Source organism: Lissotriton vulgaris, chromosome 3_1 (genome assembly GCF_964263255.1).
Source record: "Lissotriton vulgaris chromosome 3_1, aLisVul1.2, whole genome shotgun sequence".
In the NCBI taxonomy this organism is placed as follows: Eukaryota; Metazoa; Chordata; class Amphibia; order Caudata; family Salamandridae; genus Lissotriton; species Lissotriton vulgaris.
In genome coordinates, this window is record NC_141689.1 from 1,827,214,409 (window position 1) to 1,827,235,580 (window position 21,172).

At 43.5% G+C, this 21,172-nt stretch overlaps 1 protein-coding gene across 3 annotated transcripts in view; it reads left to right on the top strand.

Annotated features, from left to right (window-relative positions):
* ARHGAP10 (Rho GTPase activating protein 10) overlaps positions 1–21,172 on the top strand; it is a 1,108,509-nt gene that overhangs the window by 740,934 nt on the left and 346,403 nt on the right. For all 3 annotated transcript variants that reach the window (XM_086962271.1, XM_086962272.1, XM_086962274.1), the window contains exons 16-18: positions 1,178–1,236; positions 8,062–8,167; positions 9,114–9,273. In XM_086962271.1, the coding sequence (XP_086818397.1) occupies positions 1,178–1,236; positions 8,062–8,167; positions 9,114–9,273 (325 nt within the window). The remainder of the gene's footprint in view (positions 1–1,177; positions 1,237–8,061; positions 8,168–9,113; positions 9,274–21,172) is intronic.

Sequence of the window (21,172 nt, forward strand, 5' to 3'; positions counted from 1 at the left end):
TGTCCTATGTCTGAAGGTGTAGAAAGAGACCAGCAAGACACAGATATCTTGCTACAGGGGTAGCGCTTGTATGCAGCCCCACTCCATCACTTCCAGGGCGATGTGGAGTCAGCATGGAGTCACATGCCTCACCTAGCTGTGTTCTGGAGCACTACTATGGAGAAATATTTCTGGATCCAGGCTCACACCGGGGGAGTATTCTAAGGTTGAGGGATCTCTGGTTAGATAGAGTATCCACCAGAAAGAGGGTTATAACTTGTTCATCTTGTATAGATACAGAGACTCAGGAAGCCAACACCTGAGTATCCCTTCCTATGCTTTGATAAGCTGATATGTCTTGCCAGGGGAACGCTCTATGAACATCAACAGGTTTTCATAGCGATGGCATGACTCAAAGAGAATGACTAATTATCTATGAAGAGGGATCTCCTTCGCAGCTAAAGCTCCTGCTGTGTGGAATGCTCTTCCAACTTACCTACGTCGTGTAGATATCAAATCATTTCGGAGAAATGTAAAAACCTGGTTTTTCAAGCAGGCTTACAGAGAGTCGGAAATCTGGATTATTCTGGTGGCCCAGATCTTCTCTTTCTGTCAATATAATCTCTCAATACAAAGAAACAGATGGTGTATGTGCACTTTAGACATTTTGTTAGCATAACATGAGAGTTCTACATTAGCGTATCCTTACTTAAGAGGTAAGTCCCCCTCAGTCTTTTTTCGGGCTGCTACTCTGCCGCTCTCAGAAAGAGTGTGATGGGCATAACCTCTTGTGTTCCACTTCTGACATGTTTCAATGGGATGATTGAAGTTCCAGATCAAGAAAGGTGCTAAACCAAGATCCAGGAAACAAAAGGGTCCCTGGTGCAAATGATCGGGATCAAGCCAAGACCCGCCGGTTTCCCTCTCTATTCCAGATCTAACATGTCCCAAAAAATAAAGTGAGGTGAGTATCTGTGCCAGCGCTTGAGGAACATCTGGCATCTTACACTATGATTTTGAAATCTGTGGTAATATATCATTGTACATATATTTGCTTGATGGATTATTTGATGGTAAAACTTCAGTATAGCTAACCAGAGCGTCTGAATATACAACACTGCATTGTGGAAGCCCCCTCTGGAGTGAACGAGACAGCAAGCTAATACACTTATTTTACTGTCTTTTCATTGTCTTCCAGGAGCCTTCCTGAGCCCCTCATGACGCACAGGCTATACGGCGACTTCATCATTCCTGCCAGTAAATATTTCAATATTATATACTGCTGATTAACTGTGTAGTCCACTGCAAGTGTTCTGTGAGTCATTGGTAAAAGTGAAGTGTAATTTCAGCCACCACAAAAGAGATCTGCGATACGTATTCAGGTCCAAAGCTTTGCAAGAGAGCTGTGCAACATTTAGTACTGCTGCAAGGAGAAAAGATAGTTGTGAATGACTGTGATCATTGCAGTCCCGCAGAGGCACAGTTCTAGTTGGTTGAGAACAGAGGTAAGAGAGCAGATATGTACAGTGCCATGTGCCCTCAGTATCATTTTTTAAAACTAAATGTTATTTTGAGTAATCCCCTTTCTGTTTAGGGATTCTAACTGTACATTCCTTACATTTCGAATATTCCTCAGGCATCATACTCGACCCAGAAACCTTTTCTGCAGTACCTATGCACGCCAGTGGGTGGCACCAGGCGTCTCCACTCCTAAAATTAGGTACACAGCCTACAAAGGTGCTACTCCTGTGTGGTGATGTCAGTTGCTTTCTTTCCGAGCTACTAAACGTGGGTCTTGAGCCACTTTTTTTTTATCTCTTTGAGACTTATCTACCTAAATTCTACAGTGTGTATTGGAAATGTCACCTATCAAGATAACAGGATTCAAACTCTATAATGTCTATTGCAAAAAGATATCTGTGACAGATCCTCATCGGGTTTGCCTGTGGTGCCGGGGTCAACTCACCACTCTAAGGCCTGCAGTGATGGCACATCGATGAACCCGAAGGCCACGCGAGGTGAAGCTGTACATCACCAAGCATCCACATCATGACCTATACAGGCCCAAGGGTCAGTCTCAGTCCCGTTCCCAGTCTAGAAGTCACAGGAGTTGATCACGAGGTTGCTTGTCATTGTGCTTCAAATATTCTGATAAGTAGAAAAAAAACATGTAAAAATATTCAAGCAGGACTTCCACCCATTCTTGTACTTCTGAGAAGGCACGAGGGTGTTGCCATGCCTCATTCTTGCTTCAGAAGTCGGTAGATGTTGGAGCCCATCCCTCAATTTATCACTGGACAATCTGGGGCTTCTCGGTCACTAAGGCAATAAAGAGTTCCACGAGGCCATGCTCCAACTCTTTGAATCACTCCCAACTCCCTCTGGCGCACCTGCAGGCCGCAAGGAGCCGGGAAGCTCTCCATCTGGGATACCATCAGCAGGTTAGCCCTCTGCGCTAGCTGGACCACCCAAACCTGTCACTGGGCCCTCTCAGGCACCTGTAGCGGCACTCCCTCTGACTCTTTAACCCACTCCAGTTACCAGAACATCGGCGACCATGCAGTCTTCTTCAGCGCTAGAGGACAAGGTGCCCAATTTGAGCTCTCCGAGTCTGCGCCATTACATCACCTTCTGAGGTCCCGCTTGGTTATTGCTGAACCACAATCTTTTGCCATGCACCCTCTTAGTGTCCCTCCTCAGCATAGCGGGTCCCACAAATTAAATTCCTTGTTCAGGATAGATTCCTAATTAAGACTTAAATGCAGGTGGTCAAATTGGCCAACCCTACCACGAGGAAAATGGGCATTTTGACCTCAAGGATGCCAGCGACCTAGACACTTATTCTGATTCTGACCTCATCTCACTCCCTGGTCCCGCCACTGAGGAAAGTGCCTCCTTTGCCATAGCCATGCGGAGTATGTAACAATAGATGGGTCAACCATTTAGCCCTTAGAACCATTGCTTTACTGAAGAGAAGCAGAGGCTTCCTGTCTCCTCCCTCTTCTTTTGTCTTGCCACAGGTGGTACCTGCTCGCCATCAAAACAGTGTTCCTCGTTGCCATAACATCGGGACCGCAAGTGAGTGAGCATCAAACTCTGTGTCAACCCTTCTGTACAGAACTTTGTTCCCGGACAAACTGGTTCTGCAGATGCAAGCATGTTTATTGCCGAAGGTTGTGATGCCTGTCCATGTTGGTCGAAACATCAACTTGCTGGTGTTCCTTATTATGCTTTACCCCTCTAAGAAAGAGAGATTACATTGCTTGGACCCCAGAAGAGTGCTGAGCTATTACATTGATTGTTCAAGAGCATGCCGAGTAGACAATCAGCTCGTTGTCGGGTTCACTGAGGCACAGAAGGAAATTCTGTGCAGAAACTGATCTTCCCCCACTAGATCATGCTCTGCATTAAGATCTGCTTTGCTTTGGCCAAAATGCAGCCTCTGGAAAGTCTGAGTGCTCATTTCACCAGAGCCAAAGCTGCCATCACTGCATTGGCCCGCGGAGTTTGTGTTCTGGACATGTACCAGGCAGCTATATGGTTGTTACTCCAAACATTCACAAAGCACTACTGTCTGGAAAGCCAAGTTCACTGAGAGAGACATTTTGTCCTTTCGGTCCTACAGCATTTTTTAGTTTGAGTCCATTTACAGACCCACCTCCAACATTTGTGCTGCCTTGTTATCTATTCAATAGGTGAGGAATTTGCATTTAGTAATCTCCATCAGAAAAACCAGTTACTTACCTTTGGTAAAGCTCTTTCTGGTACAGACTCTATCCAACTCTAGTCTTCTCACTGATCCTCCCAGCCTCCCCATTCTGTGAATTGAACTCTATCCATTATTAAGATCCCAAGTTTAGAAACCTGCACACAGCCCAAAATCAGTGTGCTGCTGGGGCTCTGCGCTGGCAGCACGGACAGCCTCCAAATCAGCTCACGTCCACGTGTGGGAGTGGCGCATATATAGGCTCTGTATGTCAATCTCGAGGCAGAATGGCGTTGATGAGGAGCCTCACTTTGCCAGCCCTCTCTGCTCATGTCACAGGTGAATTACAGATTTCCAGCAAATCCTGGTGCCGCTCCCACAGATCCAAATGCAGTTCCAGAGGATCAGCCCGAGGCACCAGTCCTTTTGACTCAACCAGTGCCACGGGTCCCAATTCAACACTTTCTCCTGTCTTGCTTCTGACCATTTCCTCTGGACCTTCAGTATGGGCTGTGCTTCTCAGGATCCTCCCACCAGAGGATTCACCTAGCAGGCTTCTGGACATTATGAGAAGCTAACATTTGCCCAGCTAGGACTCTTCTCACAGAAAATGTGAATTCTTAGCTGCAACGGAGCTCTCCGCCCGAGCTTATTGTAGGAGCAAATGAATGACAGGCTGCCGTTGGGCACTAGAACATCAACCCACTCTCTGCATGATGCAATTTATCATTTACGTCACTTCGAATAAGAGCAGTGTGCAGGTGACATGTGAAACAACTTGCCGCCATTAGAGCTAGCAGAACAAGCCGAGGGAGCTCATCTCCACACCCAGCGAGGCATAATGCATCCGCGTCCTCCATTCCACAGCCTTTAGTCCTTATCAGGCTGAGAATTAAACCTTTTGAGCTCTTGGCCTTCTCTGACAGGAGGCTGCCTCCTCGGAGGACTTCCGTTTAGGTGGCTATGAAGTTGGCCATGGGTGTAAGTTAGCAACAAGCTCTCTGTCCTCGTCCCTCAAACTTGACTCCCACACCTGCTGTCATTCTTGGAAGGTAACGAGGACATGGGAGTCTTCTGGGAAGGGGGTCTTCTGGTGATAGATGTCATTTGTCAAATTCGACAGTATGCAATGTATGTGTGAGAACATGTTATGTAAGAAACTGAGCCTGGAAGTGTTAGGAGATGAGGTTGCGTGAAAACGCTGGGATGTGAACTGAGGTTAGGGTTTTGTCAAAATTCCCACCCTGCCATCACTTGCGTAAGGCGTAAATGAGATGAGAATGAGACAAGTATGTGAATGATTATCTTTTCGTTGTAAAGATTATTTCTGAATTACTTAAATTGTTATTGTATGTGTGGAAACACGTTTGGCTATGGAAATGGTTAAGGCGGTGGTAGGGTTAAGGTTGAGTGATCAGGGTGGTAGTGGGAGGTGGAGCTAAAGTCTTAACATCACTTGTGACTTTCATGTGTTTTCATTTTTTTTACAGTAGTCGCTTTTTCACCTCAATCTGTACTGACTTCCTAGTAACCTTTTTGTTTTTTAGGGTATACTTGCACTCAGCTGTGCGCATATACGTCCAGGTCATTTGCAAGGCCCTAGCTTGCCTAAGCATCATTGTCACAGTGCTTGGCCTCAGACATCCTTTTATTTCTGATTATAAGAAATACGCCTTTATTTGTACTTACAAGGAAGGAAGTAATTACAAGTGCCGCTACTGATGGTACTGATGCTTGAAGCCATTGCTGCTCCCCCTTTTCTCTGAAATCTGCCTCTACTACAAGACTGTGCCTGCTGTCCTAATTCCTAAAAGAGTCAGGTACTTTTCGATGCTGGCACCTTCAGCCTCTCCGTGCACTATTGTTCGGAGTGAGTAAAACCAGGTGTGAGTGGGAGCAGAAACTGCACTCTACTGGGGGATAACTGTGGCGCTGAAAAGGTGTTCGAGACCGGTGTGCCACCTTCCTCGTCTGTATTTATCGCTCCTCCTTACATGATGTCACACATTCCGGTGCAGGTGTAAACAGACACTATCAGGAGACACCTTAAAACAAGGAAGAGGTATCTTTGAATTTCGGGTGCGCTTGCTGCCGATCGGATCCTTACTTCCCGAGGGCTGCTCTTGAGCTCACCCTGGTTGTGTTCAGGGCTGGGCCTGAGACATAACATCAGCCCTCGGCGAAAACTTCGCCCCAGCTGAATCTTGCACCCATCCAGCCAGACCCTCTCCAAGGGCTTTGGTGCTGGTCAATCCCTAAAATTGTTTCTTTTCTTAAATGGGGCCAAGCGATTCATCTGACAGCAAGTTTCCAAATACATTGTTCTAAAAGCCACAGATGATCAAAGAAGTTTTTTTTTTGTTTTTTTTTTTGATTTCACATGTTTATTAGCAAAGTTTTTAAGGCATGAAGATAAACTTCCTTGTCTGCCTCAGTCCCCACGAAAATTGTTTTTCTGCAGTAACAAATCCAATATGAGCAGGTGAGAAAATGTATGCGCTGCTCCTCCAGGCCTGTTTTGGGGCTGATGAGACCCCCCAGCCATGAAAGCAACTGAAGGCCAATTCCGATCTGAGCATTCCAATATGAAGACACATTATCCAATCCTAGATTCCTATATTCTATTCGGAGGAATGCTGAAATTTGCATTCTAGAATTGTTTTCAGACAGTAAGAAGGTACCTCAAGTTATTAGATGGTGATCAGACTGAAAAACCCTGCAGTGGTAGGATAATCGCAGAGATCTCCTATACGTTTTTGCATGAAATATAGTAGCAACAGTGCACTTTATCACAGTAGCTGATATGCACAGATTTGCAAATTAAAAACCAGAGCACAAATCTTTGTCTGATATTGTTTTATATTCCTTTTTTTTTCGACCTGTCCATTTGCACGCACTTTTCAGCCTGGAGATTGAAGCATCCTTCTTGTCTCGCATTGCAGAAGCTGCATTATGCTATACTAAAGAAGTGTTTCTTTTTTATCTATTTATGTTGAGGAATGAAATATGGTGCGGCTATCATAGAATGTTTCCGGTTTCTTACTGCAGCTTATGATTACTATCATGAGATATCTGACTAGTATGTGGTAGCTGCAGAGGATACAGCCACTGTGTGAGTACATGTGGATGTTAAATAGGTATTCTGCCAGGCCATGTAACACTATGTGTGTCCATCACAGTGGCTTGAAGCAAGGGTGTCGCCCAACCCCCTTATAAAATGTATTCGGATTTTCGGGACAAGCATTTTGTTAGAATACACTTTTATATGTACCCCAGCCATTAACTTGAGGACTGTTAGATGTAACTGTGGTATTTACCCCGCCTTGCATGTACCAGCACTAGTGATAGCATGTAAAATATTCTTTTGACAAACCTTTCACACCAATCCACAGACTACAAAAATCTGGACTTTGCATACATTTCTTCCCATTAACATTTTTACCTGACCTTAATTGTGCTATCAAGCACTTGCCAGCAAATATTGATAGGCCTGCAGTCAGAATAGTAAATTAACCTAGCCCTAAATAATGCTGGAAATGAGTTTTTCTTGATTAATTATTTACATATAGGTCAACATTTCTGCAGGGTGTTATTTAGGTCAGGTCGAATATTGTTCTGGGAGACTTTTCTGTAAGGTCGTAGTTTTGTAAGCACTATTTTGCAGTCTGTGTTGTCACATTAAAGGTCCCACAGCCGATGTAAAGACGGAGTAAACTCCGACAAGTACACAAAGGAGCACGGGAGACAGTAGATGATGCAAAAATAGAACGATCAGCCAGACATAAATGCCCTAAAAAGCAGACAATGTATTTCTAGTCACATTCTGGTGCTTTCAAGTTGCCTACTCTTGCAAATAGAGGGACATCAAGAAAGTGAATGTGCACCCTACCTTCCCTGATTTCAGATGATTAAAGAGTTACACAGCACAGGGCCAGGTATAATAGGGTAGTGTGGGAAAGTAAAACTACATTTACTCTATCCATCGTGTGGCTAGCTTTTCTCACATTTTTGTTACTAAATGGTCGTTTCCATAGAGATCCATTATTTTCAGACATTTCTTTCAAACAGAAATTTTCCACCAGAATACTTGTAACTCATATTTTTGTTCTAAAATATGGCTGCATGTTTCCCACAACACACCTCGTGTCAGTCCCAGCACTGACCACTCATTAAGGTCACACGGAGCACATAGATGGCTCTTGGGCACACAGCTCTCCGCCCCTCCACTGCAGAGGCTGTAGGGTCCCCTTTACATCCAATGCCCCAAACCTTGATAGCTGTCTGTTGTATTTTAAGATTGAGTCCATCACTTGTTTAAAGCTGAGGTTTTTAAAAATTCTTCTAATTCGCAGTTTTTGTCCGCTTGGTTTGTTTAGAGTGCGGCAGCCCAGAATCCAGAGTCAATGCAATACACTTCTTGGTCCACCAACTTCCAGACAAGAACAGGGAGATGTTGGATATTCTGGTGAAACATCTAGCCAAGTAAGTTGTCTCCTTATCCGTTTCTCTGTTAGTGCAGTGATCCTTCAGAGCACGGCCAGATATACAACTGTGTTAACTGAGCGCAAGGACATAGAACACATGGCAAAGTCTTGACACAAAATTTTAAAAATCAGGAACATAAATGGCAAAATTATAGGAAAATGCTTTTCCAAGCATTTGCATGGTCAACAGGTTTCACAAAGAAAACCCTATCCACAAACTTTTTTGTAAGCCGTGTTCATCTCTGATTTACATCTTCTGCCAGTGCCATAGCCATAAAAACCTTAACGAAGCACATCAGGGGATGCCTGGAGCAAGTTCCGGGGACTCATGTGCAAATGAAATACTCAAAGATTTGCTGAAGACCCTCTAGAGGATTTTCAAGTCAGACCCAGGTTTTCTCTAGTGCAAATATTTGTGAATAAGGGACAATACGGCTAGTGTACATCTAAGCTTTTCAAGAGGTGTTTCTTTAATTGTTTACTATAGGTCAGCACAATCAACAGACAGGGTAGAAAGTGAGAATACTGGACTGGCAAAGAGTGCCTTTAAAAGCCAACTCAGTCTTGCCTTAGTCCAGTATCTTAGAGCGGGAACCTGCAGTGCGATGTTAATGAAGAGCCGGTGGGGTTTACTGCCAGGAAGGGAAGACTTTATTTCAGTGTAAAGAGAACCTCACCACTTTTTACTGTTTTAGAACTTGTTGTCTGTGAAACCCAAAAGTTGCAAGAAACTTATAGATGTGTGAGTGTCTGTGCCAACTTATGCAGTCTGTGTTTACTCCTCACTGGCTTTCCCCCACATAAAGAGATATATCTTTTGATTCATTTGTTTAGAAGTGTTAGTAGACATTCTTCACAGGGCTCACAGCATGCTTCCCAAAGTGAGCGTCAGTATCCAGGGCTGATGACAGCACGTTTACATGCCCTTTCCCTTCTTTTTGAAGTGTGGCAGAACACGCCAAACAGAATCTCATGACCGTAGCGAACCTGGGAGTGGTGTTTGGACCAACCTTGATGAGGCCGCAGGAGGAAACAGTGGCTGCCATCATGGACCTCAAATTCCAGAACATTGTGGTGGAGATTCTCATAGAGAACCACGAGAAGGTAAGTGTGCCTGCTCTAAATGGGAGAGGTGTGCGGCGCAATGCTGACGTTGGCCGGTGCTCAGGAGTATTAGCAGGGCAACTTCCGGCAAGGTCTACTCTTGCCGGCGCACAGCCACCAAGAGTGGATCATGATTGGCGATTTTATTTAATGTTAGTCTTGGATACATCTTTAAGTATTTGTTAACCAAGTATTTTTAGTACCTGTTTGCAATCTGACTTCAGATCTCATAATCATAGTGCACATTCTGATGGTCTTGGCCATGTAATATTAATGTTTATCTTCATATAGAAAGAAAAATGTATATATTTTTCCGTCCGAAGAGAAACAAGTCGATTACTGCATTTCAAAAAATTGAATAGTTGCATTGGTAGCTTTCTAGTGCCTTGGAAAAACAGCATAGCCATTGGAATATTCATGCCTTTTCTAGAAGTGTTAACTGGTGTGTCTTGTGCTGAAAATGTCTTCTTCATAGAGGTGTGTGTTCATACTTGTCCTCGCACAGCTTCCTTGCGGGCAGACTTCAGAAAGAGACTCCAGACCTGGCTCTTTGATGGAGACACAGTGCCCAGATACCCCTAGCGGTGACAGTGCTGCACTATACAAATGCTATTTGATTTGATATGATATGATACTTGTGGGTGCTGAACCTCCTCTCCACATACGCATGCCCTCCTAGAGTGTCAAGAGTCTGAAGTGATTTGCCTTTGTAACTTGGAATACATATACAGTCCAACCTGTGTCCATGCTCCCCCACCCACAGCACCCACCAATTCTCTAGGCTTCCTTTCAGTCCCTTCCCTATGTTTACGATGCTTGTTCCTCAGTTATTTGCATGGGTGCTTCTTTCTTCCATATTGCCATTCTTATCTGGATGCTGCACAAGTATTTCTATATCTGTCTGTTTGTAAATGTCATCCTTTTCCAAACCCCTGACCAAATACGCCTGGTTTTAAGAATAGGGTGCTTGCAAGATGTGTCCCTCTAAATGGCCCACCCCCTCAGGCACTACCTCTGTCACTTAAAACCAGTTGCGCTATTAACAAGTGAAAAATGTCACTAAATTAATTCACCCATTGCAGAAAGCCTTTATTAAATATCTATACATATCAGATGTTCTGGACACGTTTGTAGACCTAATTATTGTGAGCAGAATCGAAATAGAGCTTTTATACTTTTTTAGAGTTGATGCTGAGAATGCGTTTGAAAAAATACATTGGTTATTATAACGCAAAGGTGTACACTAAAAACGTCAGGTTGTGGAATTAAATTCACACAATATTTCCAGTCTCTCTATACCAGTCAGAAGCCTAGGAGCGGGCTATAGGCAGGGCCATTGCAATTCTGCAACCACTGCTGTTTTCTCTTAATTATGGATTTCCTGCATTTGCTACTTAATCCACCATCTGTTGTATAATCTGCAGATTTTAACAAAAAAAAGTGGTCTTCAGTACAAACGGATCAAAAGTTACCAAAAATGTTCTGACGTGTGTTTGTTCGCATTCAGTGGAAGGCCCTTCACAATTTTTAACTGGGCATGTTTCAGTTGCTTTTTTCTGTATTTGGTTGTTTAACTGGTATTGATAAGATGGAAACTTTGCCCAGACTGTGATACCATGTGTAAAAAGTAAAAAAATATGAATTAATATTATAATTTTTTTTACTGCATAATGCTGCATGAGTTGCCTTTTTTTGCCGCATAATTTAGTCAACTCTGCCACATAATATGGTGCTCCCCTGCCGCCTGATTCCAGTTGCCCTTGCAATGGGGGCCTTTTGAAAGCCACACCGTAACAGAAAGTGTGCGCATGACAGAGTTTAATTCCCGTTTTTGATGTGCTATAATAATTGAGATTAATTAATGCATTTGCCTTGAGAAAGATCATAGGCTTAATCGGAGCGAAACACATGTCTACGTACCTTATGCTACTTAAATCAATAAAAGAATGCTCACATTTACCGTCAGTAAATCCATAACCTAACATATTTCATAAACTATTATATAAAATAGGAACTCGTGTTTCCTTCCATAGTTGGGGAAGAGAGCCTTCGAAATTGTTCCCGCTCTGTTTGAACACATTCACTCAGTACGAAAGGATGGGAATTGTTTTGATTCACGTGGTCTCCTTTTTGCAAGCTGGATTGAGGACCACTAGGTGGCGCCATCACGTTTCATGTTTCCTGTACACCGACTCGGTTGCCAAGAGATTTGATGGACTTGTGCTGGCTCTGATGCAATTACCCTCCACACTAACCTGCATCATGGGAGCTGATGTTTGTTTTTGTAACTGTTCCGTTATTGTCGATGAGACGGGATGTGGAATGAAAACCGTTCACACTAGCTAGCAGTGTGGGGTTGCAGCTCACTACTGGCTAGGGCGTGTGAAGGTTGCACCTTGTCTGAAAACACTTTACTGCACGTGTTAATTTTTGGGAAACTTTTAATGCTGTAACATTGCGTCAGTTGGTGGCATACTCGATATCTGCGAGCTGGCCCTATGCCAAGTGAGAGACTTTCAGTCCACGGCGCTCAGCTGGTGTGAAAGGAAAGACTGCAGGATGTCATGTTTTTTAAACACATAATAAAATGTACTTCTAACTGAACTGTAAAAATATGTCCAAACAGATCAGCAGTTCGAAAAGCACAAATGAAACATTTTTTTCGTAATTCTGAAGTGTGATGGAAACAAAGATTTAAATTGGACAAAAACAAATCAAGGCGCTTTAATTGGTAATGCCCAAATGACGACTATTTGCAGTCACTATATTTCCACACATTGTTTCTACGCTACATAGTTTTACAAGTGGATCTGTAACTCTGCAGACTTAGTGACCATTTCAATTGAGAATGCGCTGTCCGCAGAACAGCGCACTTCCATACCATGCTTTAGAAATATATTTCCAACATTGTGCTCCTAAAGGCACCATCAGCTACACACTACACCCTTACCACTCTACAAATTGGCGTGGCTCATTTACTACATTTGTTCTTTGTGTGAATCTTAGATTTGTCACATCCTTATGAGTTCAGTGAAGTAACACTGATGACAGCCTCCCTAAATTGTTCCAAATCCACTGGGAGGATATTTGAAAATGTTGCAAGTATGCCTGACATTTCCAGTCCCTTAGTCCCTGACTACAGCGTCCAGGCATTGTAGTGTGTGACGTATGACAGCTCAGATCATCAAGAAGGGACAAGGGGAACCCATTAAATCGCTCGGGACCATGGGTATCAAGTATTTATCAAAACAACAAGTGGTCCTGAGCATACAAGAATGTAGAAAACAATTGATGTATATAGATCACAATGGAATTCTATATAGTTCAGAATTCCTTGATCAGCGTTCCATCGAGAACAGCTCCTGTGACCGGCGCCTGCGGAGCATTGAACACTCCACCCGCGGACCAGTCATCCTTCTGGCCGCACCGCCATTGTTAGCGTTATTCATACTGCTGGAGGACGGCGACTCTGCCTAGAAGCACCCGAGGTTAGCCATATAATTGTGCGCCAACCGAATAGACTATATTTTAGTCTCAGTACCTATCATGGACTTCTGAATACTACCGATACCTTCCAATCAACCATGCCAGGCAATACGTAAGGACAATAGTCCCTGGCTGATCAGTTGCAAGACTCCAAACTTGTTATATCAGAGATAGACTCCACGCAACCTACACGATTGGGCGTGACTCCACACTAATCTCGGCGCCTGCATAGAATTCTCAATCAACCGCACCCAAAAGGAACGGTTTACCTATGAAGAACGACTTGCGTTGGTGAAACAAAACGGACCATCCCAATTGAAGATAACCCTACTTCAACTCACCAACTCGGTGTTGTAAATAACTTTGTTCAGGCAAAACTATTCTCTTGTCCTGATGATGATCCCGTTGTAACTGAGCTTGGGATCGAAACGTCGACGACCGTAGAGTAATTCATACATGTAACTCCTTGATACTATTGTTTGTATGAATAACTCCAGGATACACTGTCAATGTAAACTAGTATCAGTGACCTGCAAGCTCACTCTGTTTGCCTGATAATTTTCTTCACTTACCTTCACTTTCTCACTTCTCCCCTTCTTGTATGGCACAGGACTGTGCCCCAATGTAACCCTTATGTTTTGGGTTATATGGTGTATTTTGAGATTCTAAACCTATCAAACTAATAAACATTCCCTGACCGGCTGGTCAAGGAATTCTGAACTATATAGAATTCCATTGTGATCTATATACATCAATTGTTTTCTACATTCTTGTATGCTCAGGACCACTTGTTGTTTTGATAAATGTGTGCCAGCTCAGAGCCACCTTATTTCCATACAGTGTCTCTGTTGTGTGAACCATTTAGGTTTCTTATATACAAAATGCATGTAGCTTTGTTTGTAATTGCCATTCAGGATTATATTTTACTGTACATTGGGCAGTGCAGTGTTGTTGTGAGGGACCAAAAATAGTAGTAGTAGAGTTTTTCAAGGTTTTAAAAAAAAAAAAAAAATTATTAACTGTTCTGCTGTAGTGGTTCGTCAAGGTCTGTTGGGTGAAAGATTTACAAAAACTGACTAATATATATGATTGAACATGTGTGTGTACATACACACTCTTAGAAAGGTGGAGAAGCGTATTATATGCCACCAAAATGCATATGATTTACCCACTTGCAATTATGCACTTATGCATAAATCAACAACTTGATGAAATCATGTTGGATACAGTGTGATTAATATGTTTGGTAATATGAGGGGGAATATAACAACAATTGGCGTTTTTCCCAATATTTAGATCTGAATGTTTTGTGTTTTTAGGTCGAGCTGAGTCGGCGCATGCGCTGCTCTGCGAGACATTTTGCAAGCGGGTTTTAAAAGTGCTACCAAAGACTTGGCCACCAGCTTGCGATTACGCGCACAAGCGTGCGTGCCTCACTCCGCCTCTCCAATGCAGCGCGCCTCGCTACACCCCCCCCCCCCCCCCCGACCACAGAGAGCGTCCCCGCGATCGTGATCGCTTTCACGGTCTTCGCGCGCGTGTTGCAGATGTAAACGGGTCCTAACATAAACATGCCCAAGTACAGCGGTCATGTTTTTTGTTTACCCTAAAAGTTAATATACCGTCGTCCAATACCAGAGTTCTCAAAACATCCATCGTAACAATATTATGTTTATGAACAAATACAACACCCCACCTTTCTCTCTATAACATGTTCAAAGGGGGTGTCTGGAAAGGTTATCACGTATGCTGTAAAAATGCTCTATTCTACTTTCGGGAACCACATGCTGCGGGTCACAACCGTCGACCAAGCGACGAGCACAGCTGTGAGCCTCACCGAAACCTGCAAAGCTGAGCCTGCGCGCGGCAATGTCACGCACGTTTCAGACGCGATAAAACAAACCACACAAACCCACCAGAATCCGGACAAGCGTCTCTTTTCCATAGTCCACAACACTCCGAGCTGCGACTATTCAAAGCGTATCTTCTCAGTTTACGTCGTTTTATGCAGTTTTAATTTTTCCATCTTTTTTCGTCTGCTCCGCCCCATGGCAATCAAGGCACTCAGTGGCCAGCCTTCGACCAATCAGATGTTCAAACTTAAAGGTTTTGACCAATAGCAGCTCAGTTATTCCCCTGTTTCGAAAACAAGCTGCTTCTGGGGGAACCATTTTGGTACATTCAAATGTTCACAGCTTTATGAGCAAGTAAATGATATCTATCCGAGTGAACTCACACCTGTGACGTCACGCTCGTAGAGTTAGTCACCACTGCTGTGAGGTACTCGGAAGCACCAGTAAGTGTACCCACAAACCATTTCCAATATTTGACAGAGCCGGATGCGAACATTGGAGTCATGTTAGAATGGTACCATTGCTGATGGGTGTCTTTGTGGACGTTTGTCAGATTTCTGTCAAATTCAAAATGAAATATAAGAATACCGAACTTGACTTTTATCTCTGGCTTTTATCAAGCTGTGTATAAAACAAATACAGAAGATGCGTGTACATTTAACTCCAGTCACACAATGGGCGAGTCATGCAATTGTTTGATAGGTACAAACCCAGCTTCGCATTCTAATAGCCACAACAACGTTACTGTAATCTGGGGATCATTTGGAGAAATGCAGGCAATCGTCAGTCTAACATGGCACTTTTATACGAGTAGTTTCCAACGTGGCTGCCATTCTAGAAGCGCAGTTATGATTTCTTTTTTGGGTGGGGGGGGACATCAGTCCATCAGGTGAGCTAAAGCAGTCTCCAAGCCAGACCTAAAAGAACAGAAATTTCATTGTAATGTTTTATAAATCATGCTTTATCTTCCTTTGCATGAATATCAGAGTTATAATGTTACATTTCCCTTTGAGGATTATGCATTAAACATAGCTTCCCATACTTTTCTTTATTTCTGTTTTTTTATACTTAATATTCCTTTCAAATTGAATTTAAAAATGTGCTGTGAATCGTCTGAACATTAGTAGGTTGGGTTTTGATAAGCTTTGCAATTTTAAGTACTTTTCAGCATTTGTTAGGCACGTATTACCTGTCTGACGGCTACTGAGGTCACAAAGTTTAAGGGTTCATTTGAACGAATTAACCAATGATATTGTTCCCTTAGTCATGTACCTGGAAATGTCCTCTTATCCCTACCCGTGCTACCTTCAGGAAGAGATCTGGCTTCGACACCGGGTAAATCCCAATGTTAGTTGCCTTCCATACCGGTCTCAGAGCTACTACTGTGCCGGTGTTTGCAGTTAACTGCCACTTCAACTTGGCATTTAAAACTACTTGCCAAGCTTTAACTCCCCTTTTATTACATATGTCACCCATTAGGTAGGCCCTAGATAGCCTTAAGAACAAGGTAATGCAAGTAAAAGGTAGGATATGTACTTTTATTTTTTGCATGTCATGTCATGGTATTGACAAACAGCATTTTTTTCATTTACCATTGTGAGGCCTACTCCTCTCATAGGTTAGCATTAGGAATTCCTTAATACACTTTTAAGCTGTAATTCCTGATTAGAGAGGAGAAGCTTTTTAATGTTTCATATGTGTGGAATGGTATTGATAAATCCTACTTACTGGAAAAGTTGGATTTAACATTACTTTTTTTAGAAAACCACTTTTAGAAAGTGGACATTTCTCTGCACTTACTGCTCTGTGTACCTAATAGCTTGTCTCCGATACACATCTGGGTTGATGACAGCTACACTTTGTGCATTCCCTTTAGACAGCCACAACACAGGATGGATGGGTGTGTCTGAGTACCCCTCTACATACATCTGCATTCTGATGTCATTACCTGGGCAGGATGGAAGGTAGGGGCTAACATTTCACTTGAACAGGTAGTGTCCTGTCCCCACACAAAGGGCTGATTTAATTCCCATAGAAAGCCTAGCAGGCATGACTGGGATGAAAGGGGAACCTGTGCACTTCAAAGAGCCTCTTTGAAGTCGCCCCCCACATCAAAGGCTCTTTTGGGTGTAAGGACTGGGTCTCTGACCCTGTCAAATCAGACACTTCCGGATCTTGAACTGAATATCTTTCAGAAGGACTGCTGTGCTGCTTAAAGGACTAAACTGGACTACTGATCTGGAAGGCCTGGTTTTCCATTTGTTGCCCTGCCGCCTGCTGCTGCTCTGACTGTGCTGAAGGAGAGCTGGACTCTGCCTTCCCTCCAAGGGATCTCCAAGTGCTTGTTAGCTTGCCTCCTGTTGCTTGAGAGACTCAGGGATATCAAAATCTCCACTGCTGCTCCTGTGCCTGGCTCAATGAGAGTGGCTCCGATACTTTCAACACGGATTTTGATGCATCTCCTGTTTGTTTGTAACCAAACCGAGGCATCAACCCGGTTGTAGGAGTAAAATCGGTGCGTCGCATCAGAACCATCTCTTTGGCTACAGAGATCAACACATCCCTTCTACATAGTAGCAGAATCCGAAGCATCACTCGACACCTCTCGACTCCAGCAGCCGTATGCGGAACTAATGCATCGCCTTCACTACGTGTAGAAGCTTGCAACCAGGAAAGGTACTTTGTTCACCAGGACATGCGTATGTCCTGTAACCGGCATGTGTTTCCACGAGGTCGGCCCGAACTTTGCCCCAGCACTTTCTGACCTAAAGTAACCTTTTAGCACTGCTTGCTTCTAAGTGCTTTACTGCATTAATTCCTTTCAAATTCAATATCTCCACTTCTATACCATCATTGGGTTTTTGTCGTTTTGGCCTTTTTTTGTTTATAATATAATCTATATTTATAAACCTGTGTGGAATCATTTTGTGGGGTATTCACTATGTTACTGTGTGTGTGTTTCAAAAATACTTTACACATTGTTTCTTTAGAGAGGCGTGACTGCTCTGTGGAAGATACCAGAGGATGAGCAGAGGTTTTCTTTTAGTGGGTATCTAGCTTACTCTGTTTAGGATTGTGGCTTCTGCTTGGACAGGGTGTATACCTTTGCAACCAGAAACCCAATTTGTAACACTATAAAAGGTATGTATTTTAAAATGTTTTTGATTTATAAAATATTGGTAGTCGGTCTGTGAATTACTGTACATATATGGTTGAATATACCCATGCGAGACAGTATAGAAAGGGTAGCTCACTGGTTAGAAGCGCAGACCCTGAGGCAGAGGTCAGGCCCAGGACCAGGGTTCAATTCCCCACGCGGCAGGATCTTGGGCTCAGTGTCCGCGGACTCAATAATTCTCGCCTCGGTGCCTACTCTAATCATGGGTCCCACTCTGCAACTCTGGGCAATAGCTTGCTTAATCTCCACAACGGCCCCAACAGCGCTGGGATGCCTGGCTTCACCTTGGGGGTGCCCAGGAGTGGGCACTTCACAGGGAAAGCCAGGATGGGTTCCACAGCGGTATGCGTACAAGCGCTTTGAGACCCCCCCTGGGGGTGATATGTGCGCAATACAAATACAATATTATTATTATTATTATTATTAATGTGTGTTGTTTAGTATAACAGTGTCCCCTTGACTTTTAAAGGGGTATCTCTATTTTTTGTAGTAACATCGATTAGAAAAGGCCTTGTTGTCAGAATAATTACTGGAGAGAGCTGCAGCTGAATGGAAATGGAATTTGACTACCGCAGGGAGGCAGATGTAGCTCAGTTGGCTAGAATAATGCTAGAATAATACTTTACCATTGGGATGTAAAACACTGACTGCCCTTGGGTCTTTTAGTGTCTCTCCTTAAAAGTCAAAGTTTGAGCCAGGAGGTGATGATGTGACACACTTAAACCATACACTGCTGCACATGAGAGGCTGTTGTTTCAAAAACGGAGGCAGAAATGCTGTACAGCACCTCAGAGCATAGGCTTTACATGTTTCTGCCAGAACGTGGCCGCCATATCATTATCTTACAGACACAGGACAGCTCATTGTGCTTGTAAACTGTGACTAGCTATCAAGGCAGGTTTACAGATTTACAGATACACAGATGGTGAAGACATGTTTGCAAATCAAGCTAAGGAAGAACGCTGATTTAGAAATTCATAAGCATCCTGCCTGCAGTTGTACAGTCTGCAGCAAACAATAGGATAGTGAACTTACATAATAGATTCATATTAAATCCACAACCTAGCTTTGCATTTTCCCAAACGTCTCCTAAATACAATTACAAATATTTTTTGTGGTCCTTTAATTATGCACAATACGTTTATAGGGTACAGCGAGGTTAATTCCGGTAACCATTTACGTGTTCATGAAGCACTCCTTCAGTGGTGCATAAAAATAAATTAAGTGCCACCATCAGGCCTTGATGATCAATTTCTCTGATTAGAAGAAAGACAGGCTTATCTGGAGACATGGAGTGGTGGTTGTAAGTGATGAATGATGGAGATGTTTAGACTTGGTGGCGTATTTCGTGCCGTCTTTTCTGGCAGTGCTCTTTGACACATTGGGGGCACAGAGTCACAGCAGTGGCCGGCACCGATCCGGGGTAAAAAAGAAATAATTCAACATACCTGCTTCCCGCTCCTCCTGGTATCGTCTTTCCTCCTCCAGCCGGCAGGATCCGTATGCAGCCTGGAAGCACCCAGGCTCCCCTGAGCCAATCACGATGCTGCAATGGAGTGTTGTGATTGGTCTAAGCGCTGTAGCTTAGTGCTCAGATGGGGTATGGGGGCCTGGGCATGTTCTCCAACCAGGCTGTAATGCAGCCTAGGTAGAGAAGAGGCAAATTGTGCATGGCTATTTTGATCAGCCCGAGAGGGCTGGCCAAACAGTCATGTAAGAGTGGGGGCAACCCACTCCTCGGCTACTCTCTCATTCCACCCGCCTCGCAAAGCTTAGCTGCTGTGCACAAAAAAGGAAAAAAAATGATAATAACTTAGTTATCATTTTATTTTTTCTTCTGCTGCTGAAAAAAAACAGTGGGGCGACACTACTCCGCCTTAGCGAAGTAGCCGGCTCTGCCAATGTAAATGGCTTGCCCACAGAGCAGGGGCACATAAAAAAACATAAACTGTACCCGTGTTGTAGATATATAAACTACAATACAGACCGATAACTGTTGAAATCACCCTGCATCTCACCAGGCAACCATAACAGAGGGAAAATGGACAGCAGGGGGAAACACCGCTTAGGAAACTTGAATATCCTGTAATCAGTATATATAAAATGTACCCCTCTGCCTTAGTGTTAGTGAAGAACCTTTGAGATTCAAGGATCACCCCTCAGGTTTATCTAAACATCTCAAAGTTTATAGTGACTTCCCCGAGTTTGAAGATTTATTCCTTGCTCCCGATGACTTTCAGTTTTGAAGATCAGGCCCTCAGAAGCAATTCACATAGCATTTCCCCAAGGAGTCAAGTTGCCTATGCCTAGCGCTCTCATATTTGTGCTCCTCAGTTGATTATCAAGCACCATGTGTCGTGGTTCAGGGCACTGTTGATCACTCAATTTTTGAAGCAGACTCTATTGATCATGTTTTGAATCTCCTTCTCATTCCCTTCCAGCATCTGAATCCTCGTGGTCAAATGATGTTCCTTGTGAACCACTGCAGCAGGAAGGCCTTCCACCTTATAGTCAACTGTATTCACAACATTCTTGTTGCGTGTCATATTTTGAGCCAGTTGTTTATGGAGCACAGCAACATTTTCTCTCCCTTACATAGTTCATCAGCAGACTCTTGTGTCGATTCCCTTGATCCCTTTTCTGTGCTGGGGCTTTGGTCTACAAATTTAATTTATGTTTTTTTCCTTTCTCAGTGAGTGTTCCAACATGTTGGGAAGAAAAGCAAACCTGGCCTGGGCATAGCTCTGACATCCTTTGATCGTTGGCACTTCCAGAGTCGCAAAGTAATTTCTGTCTTAGGTATATCCCATGGCTCACCTTTTGGTAGTTTGGTTGAGAATGTAGACCGCTCTTACAAAGCAATGTCACAATCTCTGATTTGGAATTACTCCAATTGAATGAGGCACTTGTACGGTATAGCCAGGTTGCGTCTTCCCTGAAAGGTAAGTTAGGGCCTATTGTCTCACCCATCGTTCTCAATAAAATAGTTCTCTTTTTCCCATCTGGACAGTTACAATTCTGCAGCATTTTGGGCGTCTGTAGAAGTGCTACATAGATGATTTATGGAACACCTCAAGGCATAGTGTGATTGGAGAACAGCTTCTAGAAGATTAACACAGACTCTGAAGGAAGGACAAACATTGCTTGCCATCCCTCTCTTGTGGCTGCTGGAACCTTCCCTTTAGGGGACACATGGCGACCAGACAGGGCCTTGAAGTATTAGCCCTTGGATTCCAAATGAGACTTTTAGAGACCATGCGTTCCACTGAACCCAGTAGTTATGTAAGGGTGCGAGTTTTCGACAGCCCTGTACCAAATGTTAGTCTAGCAAGGATTCAAGCAAAAGTGATGATGACTAGCCATGCTTTTCTCAAGCTTCTCT